Below are 20,147 nucleotides of genomic sequence, written 5' to 3'. Positions count from 1 at the left end.
CTGTTCAGGAGGTTCTCCATCTCATACAGTCCCATCTGTATAGTCTGATCTCGCAGGGACTCGCCGATCATCAGAGCCACCCGGGCGTTCTCCTCCAGCATCTACCACCGTGACACACAAATCCACACAGCATAGTTATATAAAACACTCCGAGAAGTCCACACCAACTCTACGTTCAGTGGGGAACTTGAACTAAGTTTAATAGCAGAGAATGTGAGATCTTCGTTTCTGCCAGTGCATTTCCAAGAAGCACATAATTTCATTACATACAGAATCTGCAGGGTGTGGACAGGGATGAAGATCATCATTGTGATTACATTATCACGTGATTACATTATCCATGCTGCATGCGAGGATTGTGAGATACTCATTTAAAGGTTTATTAAAGAAACTTTCAAATGTGTAAAATTTGCTCCACGTCATGGATCTGTGATTGTATTTACCTGATGTTTTTATAGCACTGGTTACCTGTGTGATGATTGTGGGCAGGCTTGTTTGGTAGAAGCCCTCATGGTCTGTATCTGGCTCCTGGTCCCTCTGCCAGTCCTGCAGCTCCACCTGCAGAGCTTTGTGCATCCATTCAGATACACTCTTCTACAGCAGCAATGACACACACACACACACACACACACACTATGTGTACTTAATGCAACACGGACAGTTTCATTATATAAAACATCTGTCTTCTGTATATGCAGACCAAGGTTATTATCGTTAACGAAAACTAACGAAATAACAAAACTAGAAGTGAAAAAACATTTTCGTTAACGGAAATAAAAATAAAAACAAAAAAAAGGAAAACTAACTAAAACTGGAATGAGTGTTCACAAAACTAACTAAAATGAACTGAATTTATGTCTTGTAGTGGAAACAGACAAATTATGAGGGACATTTCTAAAGGGAAAAAATCCCACAAACCTTAAAGTGCACTTGAAAAGCTCACACAAGAAGGCTAACCTAGCTTACCTTGAGAAGGTAAGGGAGCACACTCAACCCTCATCCCCAGAAAACAGAAGCTAACCCCAGGCAAGGCAGCGTGATGCATCCCGAGACAACAGGACGGGGATATCTACACAACTGTGTGAGTCAATTACCTTCAAAAAGTTTATCAATTCACTTGAACCAAAATTACGAACACCCGGTGCTGCGAGAGTTAATAGTCTCATTGGGGCCAAGATATACATTTTATAGTTGCCTGGTATCAATGGTTGTTCATCTGCCTTTATTTATTTATTTAAAGAACCCATAGGTGGGAATGTGAGTTGTCTGTCTCTGCGTGTTAGCCCTGCGACAGACAGGCGACCTGTGCAGGGTGCAGTATGGTAGCTGGAATAGCAACATACCCAAGGATGAGCAGAATGACTGATATGATGAAACTGGGATTTTGTTACACTTAATTATTGCAAACACAACTAAAACTATAACTGAATCTAATCAAAACTAAACTGAAACTAAGGATTTTCAAAAAAATAAAAACTAAACTAAACTAGCAAACAATTGGTATAAAAATATAAAATTGAAAATCTGAAGTCAAAACTAAATAAAAATAAAAACTAATGAAAACTGCAAAACTATTAAAACCCTGATGCAGACTGTATCCAGTGCTCACCCGAACACTCTGCACGTATTTGCTCTGCAGCTGCTCGAGTCCCTCTGTGGAGATTAGAGGCCTCAGCTCTTCTCTCTCCATCTCCGTCACCAGCTCAGGATGACCCATCATGTCCGGGCTGCCAAAACAAGACTGCCACGTTCAGATTTTAGTGGCTTAAATAGTCATTGTAATGAAGTATTAATGAACTCGCGGCTTCTTGTGACGTTAATGGCTGAAGGTGGGTTTGAAGAGTTCAGCCAAAAGGTGGCGTTTCATGCTAATAAAAGTCCATAACTTCACAGTAATAACAAAACAGAGTTTTGCGTCTCTTGATTCTTCTTTCGTCCAATCTTGTGATTAGCTCAAGATTAAAATCTTCCAAACTGCTGCTTAGAAATATCCTGAAAAACTCACTTTATGGTAACAGAGAAAGGATAAAGTACAGATTCTGATCACGAGCCTCACCTGTTGTAGATGTGCAGCACCCAGTTGAGCACAGCGAAGATTTCACCGCTCTCCAGGTCCCAGCTGCTAACCTAGGCCACAAATATCACTTACATGTGGACAGTGATGGTGGTCGGTGTTTAAAACAACAGAAGAAGATAGATGTGTAGTATTCATGATGAGGTGGCGTTGTTCATTTCACCGACCTGCGTCAGGTGGGCGTGTAAACAGCGGTGGCTGGCTCTCAAGTAGGCTCCAGTCAGCTTGTAGTGTTGCGGGACGCAGTGCTCCAGCAGGTGGCGTACGGTGGCCAGGTCGGCCATGATGCCGTGCTGCAGTGCAGAGAGGTGACCCGCCAGACCCGGACCGCGTGTGTGCAGATAGGAAACACTGCGAAACCGCGCCGCCACCGCCTCCTCTAGTACCTGGGAGTATGAGTGAACTGAGACATACGTTTGTATATTCAAAAGCAGAAACTTGGTAACAGTGTTTGTATCAGGTGCCGCTGACCTTGAAGAAGCACGCTCTCCAGCAGCGAGGTCGTCCAGGGGGTAGGGGCCTGCCGTTGCCTCCGCCGCCTCCCCTCTCCTCCAGCAGAGTTTGGTCCAGCGCCTCCTCCCGCTCCACAATCCTGACAGCGGATACGAACGGCGTGGGGTTTTGTCGGGCCAGCGCCAGAGCACTGCTCACCACCGCCCACAGCTCCTTCCCTGCAGCGCCAGGATGAATGTGGAGTATGAAGATATCAGGTTTCAACCGGCAGACTTTGTGCTTTCATCATCAGGACCACAGAAGCTGGGATTAAACATTTTATTAAAGCTGCTAATACCCAATGGCACTCTTTCCATGACACTGCTTTTTCTACACGCTTCTTTGATGTATTCTTGCTTTAGAAAAGTCAACAGTTAAGCTTATCGCATATCCTGGGTGCATATTAAATATCGCTGAATGTTATCATTTGTTTTCTTTTACAAATAAAGGTTTCTCTCCAGAACAAAACTGGTTGCTACAGCTGCAAATTTATCAAGATCAGTTATTTAAAACCATGTCTCAACAACTTTAAGCAACTTATATGAATGAATGTTGTTGTTTTTTTACAGAAACATGTAAATCTGATTAACAGTGATGTGTTGTTAGGCTGCTAGGAGAGGAACTTTAACGAAAAATGATGGTTAAGCTTGAACAGATTTTCCCGTATCTTAATGAGTTCCTCACCCAGTGCATCGACCAGGTGCCGGACTCCAGAGAAATATTTGGCCACCACTTCCTGGTCTTCAGTGCTGAGTGCACCTCCTGCGGCCTTGTTGAGCTGCCACAGAATATCATCCTGCAAGTACTCCAGATCCATCAGCTTGGCATGGGCCTCCAACAGCCGCCGGGACTCCACCAGGCGCTCTGTCTCCATCACCATGCTACGCACTGGGCAATAGAGAGTGTTACGGATTCAAATATTGAGGATGGATACAGGAGGAAAACCCAAAATAACAACACTGGTCCGGCCAGGTCAAGTCAAACGATGATTTAATGAACACACGCGTGGGAGATGGACACCATACAGCAGACAGCATCAGATCTCAAAATGGTCGAGCCTTGATTAAACTCTTATAGCCTCTAGTGGCCCCCACCTAATCATAAAAGCCTAAACATTCACATTCTTTCTCTCACACAGCGCCTAAGCTACGACCTTGGCTCCCTGTTTATCTGCTCCTGCTGAGATGGGGCAGTATGCTCTGTTCTCTTCTAATCAGACAAATAAGGCGATGACTTTCTGTGAACAATATTTTCTTATAACTCAGCAGTATAATGCATCACAAAACAATATCATTCATTCACAATAAATCAGCAGTCTAATGTAATGCAAATCAGTTTACCAAATGTAATAGTTATCACCTTCTTCTAATTCAGGAGAATAATGCAAACTAAAACTACATAATAATTCACAATCTTTAATTAGGGGTCTAACATGGCATAAAATAATATCATAATCCGACAAGAGTAATGGTAAATGGACTTGCTCTTATATAGCGCTTTTCTACTCTGTCTGAGCGCTCAAAGCGCTTTATACAACTAATTCATTCACCCAATCACACCCATTCACACAAACACTTTTTTCTGACCTATGTGCTAAGTAGTCTACCATTCATACACATTCACACTCCGATGGACGCATCGGAGAGCAACATGGGGTTAGTATCTTGCCCAAGGATATTTGGCATGCAGACTGGAGCAGCCTAGGATCAAACCACCGACCTTCTGGTTAGTGGCTGACCTGCTCTGCCACCTGAGCTACAGCCACCCCGCATGTATCAGATTGCATTATTACAGCATGTGCACACTTTTAAAGCTTTTAAGGCCTCAGCATGGAAAACTCAATATCCTTAAAATACACATTAGAGCAGTGGGACACCTTTTTTTTATGTGTTTTCAAGAGTATGTGGAGGTGGTGGTTAGGGCTGCCACGATTAGTTGACTAGTCGTCGACGATTTTAATAGTCGACGCATCGTTTGAGGCTTTGTTTAGATCCCAAAAGACGCAGGAATAAGTAGTAGGATTTAAGGGTGTAATAACGGACTGAAACAGAAGATGGCAGCACTGCATGTACAAGGATGCCAGCTGCCGTTAAACCCCGAAGAAGAAGAAGCTGTGTCCCAGAATTCATAGCGCAGCCCAGCTCAGTTTCCAACAATGGCGGCAGCTAGTTAGTTTTAATATTACTCTTATTATTCTTTCTGGGTCACAAAATAAACGTTTAACATATTTTCAGGTGAGAATGTAGCTGTGTAAACCTCAAATATCTGCTCAGTTTATCAAGACACCACATATTTCCAAAAGCGCTCCGACGTTTTCGGAGACGTCTGTCACCCACTAGCTCGATAGCTAGTGGGTCCCGAGAACGCCGGACTCCCGGCAAATCATTTTCAAACCCACCGCTGTCTTTCGCTACTCAGGTTAAACATATATAAGTCACTTAGATAACTTAAAAATGTTATTGTTTGGCTTTTTTTAGTATTTTATTTGTTCCTGAGTAAATTGGTTTGGCTGAGATTAAAGTTATAGTTTTTACACAGCTGAATAAACATCAAGCAGACAGCTGATTATCAGAAGTGTGAGATGCTGGAGAATATACTCTGGTGTCCCGTTATATTTTAGATAGCAAGGAGTTTATTAAACTTCACCAAAACAATCTGTAAATTTCATTAAAATTTAATAAACTATCAACTTGTCTTTATTTTTAGTTAGCACTTACCTTAAACACTTAAAGCTGTAAGCTAATGATAGTTATATAAGAGCAGATGCTGCTGGTGTAATAAGCTGTATGTTGATGATCTGATTAATCGACTAATGGCAAAAATAATCGGTGACTAGTCGACTATCAAAATAATCGTTTGTGGCAGCCCTAGTGGTGGTTTACATGGAACTATAAGAATTACCAAAAGAATTATTAAACATGAAAAAGTTTACACTGCCTATACACAGTTTTTTATAGTTTCTGTTTGAAGTCATTATGAGTGGATATCCCATAATGCGGTCATCATAGATGTCAGTGACATCAGAAGCCCCACCCCCCTGCCATTTAAACATGGCTGCAAAGGGCAGCCAATCAGAACACCTCTTTTAGGCATGCAGACACACCTCTGAATATCAGGCAGAAAAATAAGGGGATTTTCCAACCAGCAATAGCGTAAATGTCATATTCAGATACATGTGGTAGTTAAAATTAAACACTAGAACTCAATGCAGCACATTCACAGACAAGAACCTTGTTACTTAGCAGATCTAAATAAATGCTTTCCGAACATTATGCCGTTCATTACGGGGCGCATGTATTAGATTGCATTATCACAGCATGTGCACACTTTTAAAGCTTTTAAGGCCTCAGCATGGAAAACTCAGTATCCTTAAAATACACATTAGAGCAGTGGGACACCTTTTTTTATATGTTTTCAAATCATAAACACACAGAAACAAACAAAGTCACAGTTAAATTTGCCAAAATGCATCACTGTAAATGTTTTATGGTGTTAGTGTCAGCTTTCAAATAGTTTTCCTGAAATCCTGTTCCAGCATAAAACTGTGTAAAATGATGTCATCTCTAGATTTAAAGTCCTTTCATGTCAAATTAAAACCAGTTATAATAATCTGCTCATCATATAACAGGATTAAGGCAAATGTATGCATGTATGCATGCAAAGCGTGATGACCGGGACATCTATGTTAGTCACTTTCGTCATGGGATCCTACTTTCATCCACACAGCTGCTTCTCACCAGAGTAAAGTCGTGGCAGGTTGCTAACGGCAGCGAGGAGCTGACTGTGGTTTGCAGACACCTCTCTCAGTCTCTCCAGAGATCTTCCCCCCTCTGTGTTTTGATCAGACTCCAGTCCAGCTTTCTTCAAATCACGCGACACTTCCCTCAGCTCAGTCCGGGCCTCGCGGAGCTGCTCCAGACCCCAGCCCACTCCCTCCAGGTACGACTGGACCATGGACTGGAAAGAAAGGGATTGCAGTGTTAATGTTAGGTCTATTTACAAAAAACGGAAAAACAGCAACTTTTCCTCTGTCCTTCCACCTCCCTATATGCCATCTTTCTTCTGATCGGATGTAACGGGACTAAAAACCCTCCTGAAGGTTTTCGTGATTTTTGGTCAGCAGTGGTTTTCTCCTTGGAACTTTTCTATGGATGCCATTTGTTTCCTCGTCTCTTACTGAAGAATCATGACCTCTGACCTCTACCGGGACAAGTGAGGCCTGCAGGTCTTTGATGTTGTTCTGGGTTCTTTTGTGACCTCGTGGATGAGTCGTCGACGAGCTTTTAGGGTAATTATCAACACCACTGTTCCAAGTGGTGTCGATAATGATTCAGTGGAGTCCCAAAGTCTTAGAAATATCTTTCCTTTCCAGACTAATAGACATCAGTGACTAGGGATGGGTACCGGTATCGACACCGGTTCTGACATAAACGGTAGTAACCAGACCGAAAAGCAGCGCACATTTCGGTGCTTTATTTTCCTGAGCTGTGATACACTTTAGATTCTAGCCAATCATTTTACGTTTCCGAGGATAGTAGGCGGGTCCAGGTACGTACGTTCTTTTAGAGCAGAGCTACAGATTAAAAATGCCCAAGGCGAAGCGGTCAAAAGTCTGGCTGTACTTCACAGCAAAATATGCAACTCAGCAGCTGCAACAAGTGCTTTAAGCTGATACTGTGATACTGTCAAAGGAGGTAACACCTCAAATCTGATGAAACACCTGGCAACGCATAGCGTTTTTTTTAAAGCCGAGAAATGCACCGTATTTGATAGCTTGCTGCGAGACCTCACACCGAGCACATCTACTGCGGGTGTGGTGCCTGTTATCGGACCCGGAGTTAGCAGCATCCCCCAAAAACCCGAAGAGTAGAGTCCTGGCCCCTAGCCCTGCCAGTGTAGCAGAAATGATGACGGATGATGATGATGCAGCAGCAGCCGTTCTTCTCTGCGTGAGTAGCTTAATGTTGTTCGTGTGTAATTTACGTTGAGTAGGCTAACCACGTTATTACATTAATGCATGTAAGGTGAACTAGCAAACATCATCATAGCTACATGCGGCTGTCTTCTTGTTTGATGGCAGATACTCCCTTCACCCTGGCCAAAAAGGCTAAAATGACCAAAGAAAAAGTGGAAAACAGTTAAACATGAGAGGTTTTTGGACAAAGTTTGTGTTTTTTCCATTGTTTAAGCACTGCTTCCAGCCAAGAGTGATACCATATATGCCCCATAGCTGCAGAAAAGGCTAACATTGTTATCTTTTCACAAAAAAACAGCTGAACATGAGAGGTTTTTGGACAAAGTTTGTGTTTTCCATTCTTTAAGCACCGGTGTGAGCACCGTTTAAGCACCGGCACCGTTTCAAAAGTACCGGTTTGGCACCGGTATCGGATAAAACCTAAACGATACCCATCCCTATCAGTGACTTTATTTCTCACTTGTCTCTTTAGAGTGCAGAATGATGTGCTGTTCATTGAAATCTCAAGTGATTTCTTGAGTCGGCAGGTCTGGTGGTAATCAGTCCAGGGTGTGGCAATTACTTTTTCACAAAGGGGCAGGTAGCTTTGAATAGCTTTTTTCGCCTCAGTAAATAAAATCATTACTTTAAAAACACATTTTCTGTTGAACTGGGTTAGAACTATAATTACAACTTATTTTTTGCAGCACTGTATGCAACAGAAAATAAGGAAGAGTAGATTAGGTTTCTTTTATGTGCCTTATTGGGATAATTTAAACTGCTTTAAACTACGGCTCCATTATTGTGCATTCATGCGTATTTGTGGACTGTGTTGTCACCTTCAGTCTGGTGTGAACGGACGCTGTCCTTTGACTTTCTCTCTTCCTGTATTGACCGAGTCGCTCCAGATGTTCAGGCCGACAGAAAACACCCGACGCCCACTTCAGGGCAGCGCCGCGGGCCAAACACTCTGCCCTCTCCACCTCAGGCCACACCTCAGGCTGTGGCACCATGTCTGAGAGACAAAGAGAAGAAAATATCAGGCAGGGAGATATAGTGAAGCAACTCGCCCATAAAGAGGCAGGCCTGCCCTTAAGCATACTCTGTTTTATTGTCTTTTCAAACTGTAATTTACACCATGAACATCGCAGTGTTGAAACTTGTGACTGAGACGATAAACTCTTTTACTGAAGTCATAGAGGAAGTGAGCAGCAGGTTGATTCCCCCTGGCCTTTCTGTTCTGTTCCAGTCTGTTGTGTTTGAAACGCCCCCTGTTGGCCATTAGATAGAATGCAGGTTTAATTAACTTCAGCCCTTAAAGCTACAAACATCTTTTATATACAGTCACAGTCACACGCACCGCAAAGAGGCGTGTTTTATCCACAAGATATATTAAAACTACTAAGTTCACAAGTTCATGTTTGGGTAAAATGTAAAGAATAAAAATTAAATTACATTTTATTTTTATATATAAATACAATACAATACAATACAACTTTATTTGTATAGCACATTTAAAAGACCAGTGGTACACCAAAGTGCTTTACAATAAAAACAGGAAAATTAAGACAATAAATAAAAGACTGTTAACAAGGTACCACATATGTCATCAGGTTAAGGGCACTAATTATACAACAATAAAAGGGAATATAAGAACAAAGTTACTAAGAACAGATATAGCTAAAAGATAAAGTACATAAATAAGAAATTGAACCAACAGGGACGCTAACTAGATGGAAAAGCTATGTTGAATAAATGAGTTTTTAAACGGGATTTAAAAGATAAAACGGAGTCTGACGCACGGATAGCGACAGGAAGGTTGTTCCACAGATTCGGTGCAACCAGGGCAAAAGCACGGTCACCCCTAGATTTAAGTCTAGATCCAGGCTGAGCCAGGAGTAATTGGGCTGAAGACCTGAGGGCTCGCCCAGGGACATATAGACTAAGAAGATCTGCAAGATAACGAGGGGCTAAATTATTTATAATTTTAAAGGTGAGCAACAATATTTTAAATTCGATGCGATGCTTTATGGGTAACCAATGCAAATCAGTAAGAACTGGGGTGATAGAGGCTTTCTAGTGCCAGTCAGAAGGCAAGCCGCAGCATTCTGGACAAGCTGAAGTCTATGAAGGAGAGCGGAGTGAAGACCAAAGTAGAGGGAATTACAGTAATCCAATCTAGAAGTCACAAAAGCATGAATGACCTTTACAAGATCTTTGTGAGGGACATAGTGCTTAGCCTTAGCAATAAGGCGCAGCTGGTAAAAGCTAGATTTGATTCCTGAAGACACTTGTTTATTAAATTTGAAAGAGCTGTCCAGCAGAACGACTATAAAAGACTCTTAGCTGTGTTAGTAAGCTGCTGAGCCATCCTGTGTCAGAGCAGCTTCAAAGCTCAAAGTCTCAGGACTCCACAGCAGGGAAGGAACGCCACTCTTCCAAAACATATCCCCTCATTTGGTATTTTGATGTTCCAAAATCTCCCTTAGGTGTTTAGTGAATCTCATTTTCATTTTCTCATATCATTTTCATCCTCATCAAAGCATTGAGCCCTTATGTCCTATCAGTGGGGGGCATTATAATCCTGGAAATGACCACTATCAGAAATGTTTCATCACAGGGTGAAACTGAACACTCAGAATAATTTTGTTCTGAGGTGTCGTTGCACATTTCTCTAAGAGGACAAGAAAACACAAACAAAGGTTTATTATATTACGTTGATCTGTTTTAATCTGCACGCGCCAACTTATACTGCATTAGACATGTCAGAGAAGTTCTAGCTTCGCAGTAGTAAATTATGGATGTTAGTTAAACTATTATGCGTGTTTTATTATAAGATGTTCTACATTTGTTCCATTTTATTTCCATCTCAGTTCAGCCACTGAGATTCTGTTTTATTTTTTACCTCTATGTTGGAATAACAAAGCTAAGAAACAACACGTCGGGTGTGTTGCTGCATTGACGTGACTATCACTCGGTAATGCTTGATTGATACAACTGCAATAAATCTATGCATACAATGCAAGTAATTTAAACATTTAATTCCGTGTTTTTTAAGTATTTACAATTATTGTTTTTCTTTTGCAAACTTTTATTTTTGAATAAATATTACTTCCTGTCAGGGCAAGCAAGGCAAGCAGTGCTTTCCTCATCAAATCTAAAAATAGATGCAAATTGAAAAACTGTCACGGCTGGCGGGGTGAGCCGTGTGGTGTGGAGGAAACGGAGGACCCAAAATGCAGACAGCCGATATGAGGATGAGAGTGAGGGTTTAATTTACAATGTACAAATAACAGAACTGAGGGCAGGACAGAACATAAACCTAAACTGGGTGAGCTAAATAACAAACCGGATCATACAAATGGGGTGGGAGGCAGAGAGACACAGACGAGGAACAGACACCATGAAACACAGACGAGCCGACAACGAACACAGACCGACACCCACTATAAATACACACACCAGGTAATCAGGAAATGGCACACAGGAGGGGACACAGCTGGAACTAATGGACATAACGAGACACAACCCTACAAAGTAAAACAGGAAACACACAGACTGTTTTACATAACACGAGGACATGAACAGAGCACCGAGGGAGACGCAGGTAGGGAAGATAAACACAACCAAACACCAACAACCAATACAAGATCAGAAATAAACTAGAAAACACTAATAACAAACTCAAAGCGCTGGGTCACCGACCCAGGACCATGACAAAAACAGTGATTTTTCCTTTCACTTTTGTGCTCATCTCCCATTAACAATAAAGGAGCTGGGCAAGTGGAAGACAGCAGCTTTTTTTCTGGTGGATAAACTCTGGTTTTTCGCTGACGGGACGGGAGTGTGTGAAACAATCTGGCTCAGCCTTCACTGCTCTGAGATCAGCTATGACATGCACTACACATGGAAACACAGCTAGCAATAGCAACTAAATGAGCTTTAGTGATTTAGCATCATAAGTGATGAGTTTGGTCTTGCTAACCACCTTGGCCAGCATGAGTCACACCCGACATGCAGTAACACACGTCGGGTGTGTTGCTGCATTGACGTGACTATCACTCGGTAATGCTTGATTGATACAACTGCAATAAATCTATGCATACAATGCAAGTAATTTTAACATTTAATTCTGTGTTTTTTAAGTATTTACAATTATTGTTTTTCTTTTGCAAACTTTTATTTTTGAATAAATATTACTTCCTGTCAGGGCAAGCAAGGCAAGCAGTGCTTTCCTCATCAAATCTAAAAATAGATGCAAATTGAAAAACAGTGATTTTTTCACTTCGATCTTAAAGCTTCTCATCTATTTGTGTGTCACGGACCCGGCTCTATGCGTTTTGGGTCCTCATTCCCCCATATCCCCACGGTCTGCTGGCCAGACCGTGACATTGTGCTAATTTTGTGCTCATCTCCCATTAACAGTAAAGGAGCTGGGCAAGTGGAAGACAGCAACTTTTTTTCTGGTGGATAAACTCTGGTTTTTCGCTGACGGGACGGGAGTGTGTGAAACAATCTGGCTCAGCCTTCACTGCTCTGAGATCAGCTATGACATGCACTACATATTTAGCATCATAAGTGATGAGTTTGGTCTTGCTAACCACCTTGGCCAGCATGTGTCATGTAGAGTAGAAAAAGTTTCTAATAATTTCTTACATTAGCAAGAAAAGCTGTGACGACGGTAGAGAGTTGAAGGCAGCTCTGACCATAAAATAGGCAAGTTGACCAGGTGCAGTGTCAACAGTGCTTTTAAATGAGTATCTATGAGAATGTCTGACAGTATTTAATTTAACCAGCTGGTTTGCCAACACTCCACATGACATGATGGAGTTGGAAAACAGAATCTAATGAGACAAGGGGAAACAAAACTAAACAAAATGCACATGAGATAAGAGACTAGCAAAATAAAACAGGAAGTAACAAACATCCAAACAATGACACTAATATACAAACTAGTCACTAATGGGAACGCTAAGAAAAAACAAAAGAAAACCCTATATGATCTGACCTCTAAGCAAAATACTAACTGCTACCCATACACCACACTGAAGTCAAAGGTCAAGAGTATACAAAGAGGGGCATTAAATAAAGTCCGCAACTAAAAAAATTCCAAAAGCCAACGGGCAGGGTCAAAAAACCAGGATCATGACACAACATTCATTTTTTAATATTGAGAGTTAACCATGACAGATACTACTCAAGTCTCTGTTCACCTTACTGCAAAACTCACCGCATGCCTACCCACACCTTCCAAACCAAGGAAATGATAAAAGTCTGCTTGGTCACATGGTATTAAAGTTGGGAGGTCAGCACAGTCGAGGGGAGCGGAGCAGAGCAGAGCAAGGGGGGAAGCAACAAGGGGGACCAAGTGAAAGCTGCTCTCCATCTGATCGAAAAGCACTTCTCTTGTCCTCCCTTTCTTTACACCTTCCTTAAAAACTGTAATAAGTCCGTTTGATACTAATATTTTAACACAGTTTGTTAATTAGCACAAGGACAGTACCTCGATGAAAACATAATGCTAGCTGGTGCTCTTCTTTGTACATAAATACTTCCCTTCCTTTAAGTGTAAAAAAACATATTCTGAAACTGTCCATGAGCCACAAGCCGTACAACCGTAAACTCAAGTGAAAAACATCCCTCAGGTTTTCCATATTGAATCATCTATAATATAGAGATCACAGTGGAAAGGCAAAAAATATGTACTTTATTTCTTCTTGATTCAATCAAAATGTGTGATTAAAACAATATTTAACATTTAAGGCAACTTCACTCCTATGTAGTGATGCTAGCACCACAACAAAAGGGAGAGTGAGACATTTCATTCATGTGAGTAACGACTTACTCAGTGACTTCACTGCAGTTTTCACACTTGGCAAAGCAATCCAGTGGACCCATCATTTAAAGAGTCTAATAAACTCAGTAACAAAACTAAAATGTTTGATTTCATATAACAGCTGAGAATCAAATAATACAGCATAAAGTTAAAATATTCAACTTGTATAAACATTTAATTTCATCAATTGAGGGAAAAGGAATCTGACATATTTTAAAATTTATTTTATTTATTTATTTATTTTAATTTTTTTAAATTTATTTTATTTATTTATTTATTTAATTTTTTTAAAATTTATTTTATTTATTTATTTATTTTAATTTTTTTTAATTTATTTTTTCTGTTTGACTTAAAAACACTTTCCCCTACAACACTCTTTATAGCAAAAGAACTGTGTGTTTGTTTGTGTTTCTTACAGAGGAACAAACACACAAAACATGCAATAAAACTTGAAAGTGCAAGCGGAAATGCAGAGACAACATGTCAAACGCCTTATACTCCCTGGGTGTGACTATAGTTCAGGGCTATTACCATCATGAGATTAGCTGCGTTACTACAGGGAACAGTATTTGATCATATTTAGACAAACGAGTGATTCTAAACGTCACAGTTTAAAATCATTTGAAGGAAGTTTTGAAAGCTGGTCACAACCTTTCCCATGACAGAGGAGCTTGAATTGGCTCGATTATGTGCTAGAAGAGAAGTTTCACTCCCTCGGCGGCGTCATTACTTCTGTCACAGCAGCTCTGCTTCAGAGAAATGCTCGTGCAGAAATGTGCAGTGATGAGATTTGTTCCCAGCTGGGAAGCAGCCTGTCAAGAGCGATTATGGATTGCCTCACTTAATGTCTTTTTTAATCGCTTTCTCATTTACCAGCACAAGAAAAGTACACTCTGATTTAGTTACGGCTCCCAAAGCTGCCCCCAAATATTCTCCCATAATTTTCTCTGAATGTTCAGTATTGAGCTACCCACCACAGAACATGACATTCAGCGAGGAAAAATACAGACTTCTTATGAGATTTTTATTTTGGAGAGCCGGTGAACTTTCGCTTATTATACCATTAACACAGCTTTGACTTTAAAGCCTTATTATTCAAAATGTAATGAAGACAGAGGAAATAATATAAATAATAGATATAATTTAACAAACTGAGTACCAACACAGAGAAACCTAACCCCTATTTACACTTTCCTAGAATATAGTTATCGTCAATACACTTTGCAGATTAACCTTCATATCAACCGTCAGAAATTATAGATAAAACATCCCCCAAAAGGTTGATTCTGTTCATCTGGACGCAGCGTTTTCAGTAGGAGAAACGTTTCGTCACTCATCCAAATGACTTCTTCAGTCTCAGCTCTCTGCAGGTTTCCCAAACTTGCAGAGTTTCTCTAAAACCAGGCGCTGATACGCTGCAGAAAGTCTCAGCGTGTCTTAGCGACATACATTGCTGGATGTCTCTGAACCTTCTCAAACTAAATCATGACAAAACCGACATTATAATCTTCGGTAAGCAGGACTCTATTAGACAATCTGGGCCCATTATCAGCTAATGTACATCCCCATAAAAAATCTTGGTTTCATTTTTGATTCCACTCTCAAGCTGGACAAGCAACTAAATTCAGTTGTTCGTGGCAGTTTTTTCCAACTCGGGAGCGTTTCTAAACTCAAAAATATCCTGTCATCTAAAGACCTGGAAACTGTTATCCATGCTTTCACATCGTCACGTCTTGACTATTGTAACTCTCTCTATTTAGGCATTTGTCACTCAAACCTGTCACGCCTGCAACTTGTTCAAAATGCAGCCGCAAGGCTCCTGACGGGGACTAGAAAGAGAGAGTATTACCCCGGTACTCGCATCTCTACATTGGCAACCAGTTAAACATAGAATTGATTTTAAGGTTTTATTATTTGTTTTTAAAGCCCTCCATGGTTTGGCTCCAGGTTACATTTCAGATCTTCTTAGCCTGCACTTACCCACTCGATCTCTGCGCTCCTCCAGTCAGATGGTTTTATCAGTTCCACGCTCCCAGCTCAAATCTAGAGGTGACAGGGCTTTCTCCATTGCCGCCCCGAGACTCTGGAATAGTCTCCCCCCCTTCATAAAATTCTCTTCATCCTTGGAAGTCTTTAAATCGAATCTCAAGACCTACTTATTTTCCAAGGCTTTTGGATATGTCTTACAATTCTTTTTTAAAAAAAAAAATGTTTTCTTTCTATTTTAATTCTTTTATTATATTATCCCTCTGTTCAGCACTTTGGCCGATACTTGATGTCTTTTAAATGTGCTATATAAATAAAGATGACTTGACTTGAAAGAAAGATGACTTTATAACGAGTACATTTGTACAATGACTGAAACCAGCACCACTGAAGGAACAATGGGCTGGGAGGTCAGTTTCTTCATTAATAGGCAAATTGCCATGACCACTGATCAAAGACCATTGGTCCACCCCAAGGATCGGATCCCTCGACACAAACAGAGTAACATAGTGTACACTGTTAAGTGCCAGGAGCATTGCCAGGATTTGTACATCGGGGAACCCAAACAACCTCTGGTGAAGCAGATGGCACAACACAGAAGAGCTACCTCGTCAGGCCAGGACTCTGCAGTCTATTCACACCTACAGGCCAGTGGACACTCTTTCAATGATGAGGATGTAACATCCTGGACAGGGAGGAACGCTGGTTTGAGGGCGGAGTCAAGGAGGCCATTTACGTGAAAAGGGAAAGACCATCTCTGAATCGAGGAGGGGGCCTAAGGGTCCATCTGTCACCATCTTTCAATGCTGTGATTGCAGCCGTTCCCCAACTCTCTGTGAATGATACTCATGGCCATTGATCAGTGGGCTTTGATCACTGGTCATGACAATTTGCATATTAATGATCAAGGAACTGACCTCACAGCCCACTGTTCGTTAGTAGTGTTAGTTTCAGTCATTATGCAAATGTACTGTTACCTCAGCTGACCTGCAGTCAGCTGAGACTGAAGAAGTCACTTAGATGAGTGACAAAACTTTTCTCCCGGTGAAAACGCTACGTCCAGATAAACAGAATCAACTTTTTTGGGGGGGCGGATTTCCTTACTGGATGATTGTACAACACTGAACGGGGCCGCAGCAGATCATCTGCCTGCATCTCACACTGTCCCTGGCATTCTCCTCTACATGTCCTCCTTCACTAATTCCACAAAGCTTGTCTGAGGTCTTCCTTTTTTCCTCCTGCCTGGAAACTCCACGTTTAACATCCTCTGTGAAATATATCTCTTCTATCGAGTCTAAACATTGGTCATACACATGACCCTTGTCTCTTGGGTGAAAGATCAGGTGATTCCAAGACTTCAGTGAAGTGACAAGAATCGGGATTCTTATCTTCTTTGTATATAGTAAAAAGAGACAATGCCTAAAAATGTACATAGCTTCCAGCACATCCCAAGTTACCCAACAATTCGGGAATGGGAAGTGCTGCGCAGTCAAACAATTCTCCCTGTCCCAATGGAGGGACTGTTCTAGCCCAGACTCTTTGTGTTGTGCCTGTCAGGTAAGCAGGATATCATATCTCATCTGTGAGTCAGCTAGAACACAGTTAGTCACATGACTGCCTCAATTGGAATTACACAACATAATTGGTCTTAATGGAATAATGTACTGGTTAGTGACTCAGCAGACAGCAATGTGCTGCGCTGGGCCGCCTGGCTTTCTGGCACTCTGGAGGTTGAAAGGTTACAGATCTGCAGCACAATGGACAATGTGATCGTTAGTTGCCGACGGCGATTAGACAGACCTGATTCATAACGATTTTTGCAATTTGAAAATTATTTACTGCTGATTTTATATGAGAAGATCCTGATGAGTTTAAACCTGCTACTCAATGTTCAGTAGTTGGTCTAAAAGTCAAAGATAAGTGGAAAGGAGTGAGATCGATTCAGCTGACATTTTCAGGTAGCTGCATTTAAAGATGCTGTTTCTTATCGTATATGTGTGATAAGAAAATCAAGAAGGTACAAACAACAAAAACATGCTGATGCAGAACCTACAGTGTTTTCAATCCACATCGACTCCAATCCTCTATCTGAAGAGGCTCTTTCCCCTTAATAACAACCGTATGGTGGGTGAGTTCTTTTTAAATCACTCACCAGACTGGATACTGTTAGGTTGGCCTCACCTCTCCTAATTTCCCGAGCTGGACCTCTCAACCAAGTTTAGGCTGTTTGGATTATTTTAATGGAATTATGTGACAAGGAATATGACCCACAGTGTGTCCAAGAAGCTTGTGCTTTAGTTCAATCTAGCATTTTGTGTTTTTTGCAGTTTTTTATATTACGTAGCATAACATAACTAAATAGCAGGTATCTGTGTCTGTGCACTCATTCAGTTTATGCCAGGAGCTTGCTAACCGAGCTAACTTAGAGCTCCAACATCATGTAGCGGGTGGCTGCATACATCTTTTATATCTATTTATCTGAGATTTCTGACATTAAACACAACAGCACACGGTCACTTCAGCAGCTGCAGTGGAGCTTTCAGTTATACACGATCTTCAAAGCCCTCATGAAATGCATATTTGAACATTCACAGGTTTGAAATTGCATCATGAGAAAATTAAACTTTTATACCCAAACACACTTGTAGTGTCTGTAGTTTTCTCGCCCCCAGCAGAAACACTGGACACAGGAAGAATCTTGTATCTCACAAGCACTGGCTTCTTCAATATTTCATCAGTCACTACAAATCAATCCATCAGTGTGAGGCGAACTCCTCAGTCATGAGTTCTGGTGCGTTCATTCATTTCTCTCACAGAGAAGTAAGAGTGCAGCCTCACGCACAGCTTTGTTTTGGTTCTAGCTGTTAAGAGGCTTTAGAAGAAGTGGGTGTTGGCCACAGGCAAGCAGTGTGTGTGTGTGTGTGTGTGTGTCCCATTACCTTCTGGTTTGTCACCACCATTCTTCTGATCCCCAGCTGACATTGGAGTTCAGTTTTCAGCCGCCCATCCACCCGACGAGTCTCCTTTTCCTCCGAGGGCCGGTGCTGAAGGTGCCCAGGGCGCAGATCTGATGGAAGACAGTGAATGAAGACACTGATGAGGAAGAGGAGAGGAGGAAGCAGAAGGAGAAGGAGAAGGAGAAGAAAGGGTGGAGGAGAGAAGGCACATATCCATTCTACTGAAGGCTTTCCTCTTTTCCTCTCTCTCACACACATACACTCTCTCTCCAGACACATCCTCTGCTGAGAGGCCGGCAGGAAAGGAGGGGGAGTTAAAGGAAGAGAATAATGCCTGAGGGTGGAAAGAGAGGGGAGGGAGGGGGAGAAAGGGAGGGTATAGGGTGATGTGCTGCTTTCAGGAGCCTGTGCAGAAGATGGTAAATGCTGTTCGAGGTGATTGTTTTTTATAGTTTTATAGCCAACAAAACAATTGCAAATAAATAGTTAGATTATTAGTTTTCTTTCAACTAGAGGAATTGAATTTCATTTTTACAACAGTCCGTCATATCTTTTTATCTTTTTTAAAGGTAAAGACCCCATGATGTTAGAGGGAACCCCAGTAATTAGGAGATTCCCCGTGAGCGGCACTTGCCAATAGTGGGGAGGAAAAACTCCCCTTTAAAAGGAAGTGACGTCAAACAGAACTCGACTCGGGGAGTTCAGGGTGAGGAGACAATACAGGAGAGATAATAAAGTGGTAGTAATAACGACATATAAGCACACGTGGAGTGAAAGGAAGGTGGAGGACTTATGTCGAGTGGTACGATCCCACAAAGCATGCTGGGAGGACTTATGAAGTTTATCTAATGAGTTAAACTGACTGCAGTTCACGGCGAGCAGTATGATAGAGGCAAATCCATTTGGTGAAACACGGTGGCTCACAACAAAACATCAGCTGGACTGTTGATCATGTCGTTACATGACAAAGAACAAAGGAGAGGGCTTCAGATATTTCCTCTCTGTTATTCTGAATCATTAATTAGCCAAACATGCATGTCTTTGGAGTGTTGGAGAAAGCTGGATTACCTGGAGAGAACCCAGGTAGATGACGGATTTGAATCAATGACCTTCTTTCTGGGCGGCAAAAGCACTAACCACTGCACCACCATGCTGCTGCCTTCACTACCAAATCACATGAACTATCCTAATAAAAAGAGAGCAAAGCATGAAACATCTAGTCACACCTTGAGGCGACTGTTGTTTTAAGAGGAGGATATACTCAACCATGGCCACATCCATCATTTGGACCTGGAAACATATCATTAGATCATCAGTTAACAAGTGGATCACAGCACAACTACCAGCGATAACCAAAAATTTTGGCAGAAAGAAAAGTTTGATGTCATCTTAAAACTACAGAGGCTGTCTGTTTCCTCAACCCAACTGGGAGCAATTGATACCCAAAGTCTCTGCCTCCCATTCTACTTTTTGAAACTCTAGGAACCTTAAAGAAGTGGACAGTCTGAAACGATCAAACTATGAGGTCTTTAGGATACGATGGGGCTTAATCATTCAAGAGTTTGTATGTGTTAAGGATTTTAAATTCTGGATTTAACAGTCACCAAGAGGTACCGCGTGAAATGGATAAGAGCTACAAAACAAGAGAACAAGATCAAGAATAAATGCACAAATTTAGAGTTTTTGCTTCACCCAGCTGTTGGTGGTATGACGCACCTATAAACACATCACTGCTTAATGCATGTGTTATCAAACAACACTGTATCCCATGGTACACTTCAGTCACAACACTGAAACGATTGTTTGTTATGGCATCTTAAAAATGTCCCATGTGACGCGAAAGCATCA

At 41.4% G+C, this 20,147-nt stretch overlaps 1 protein-coding gene across 2 annotated transcripts in view; it reads right to left on the bottom strand.

The window, feature by feature from the left end:
• exoc3l1 (exocyst complex component 3-like 1) overlaps positions 1-18,803 on the bottom strand; it is a 31,132-nt gene extending 12,329 nt beyond the window's left edge. The window contains exons 1-10 of one of the 2 annotated variants that reach the window (XM_085168686.1): positions 18,282-18,803; positions 8,360-8,535; positions 6,304-6,523; positions 3,251-3,454; positions 2,546-2,745; positions 2,242-2,460; positions 2,057-2,127; positions 1,610-1,727; positions 469-594; positions 1-101 (exon numbers count right to left, since the gene is read on the bottom strand). In XM_085168686.1, the coding sequence (XP_085024812.1) occupies positions 1-101; positions 469-594; positions 1,610-1,727; positions 2,057-2,127; positions 2,242-2,460; positions 2,546-2,745; positions 3,251-3,454; positions 6,304-6,523; positions 8,360-8,535; positions 18,282-18,324 (1,478 nt within the window). In that variant the 5' untranslated portion in view covers positions 18,325-18,803. The remainder of the gene's footprint in view (positions 102-468; positions 595-1,609; positions 1,728-2,056; positions 2,128-2,241; positions 2,461-2,545; positions 2,746-3,250; positions 3,455-6,303; positions 6,524-8,359; positions 8,536-18,281) is intronic. The other variant, XM_085168687.1, reaches the window with a different exon arrangement.
• Positions 18,804-20,147: the final 1,344 nt, after the last annotated feature.

Source organism: Neolamprologus multifasciatus, chromosome 7 (assembly GCF_963576455.1).
Source record: "Neolamprologus multifasciatus chromosome 7, fNeoMul1.2, whole genome shotgun sequence".
NCBI lineage: Eukaryota > Metazoa > Chordata > Actinopteri > Cichliformes > Cichlidae > Neolamprologus > Neolamprologus multifasciatus.
Note: the sequence above shows the minus strand (reverse complement) of the source record. Positions and strands in the feature narration are given on the sequence as shown.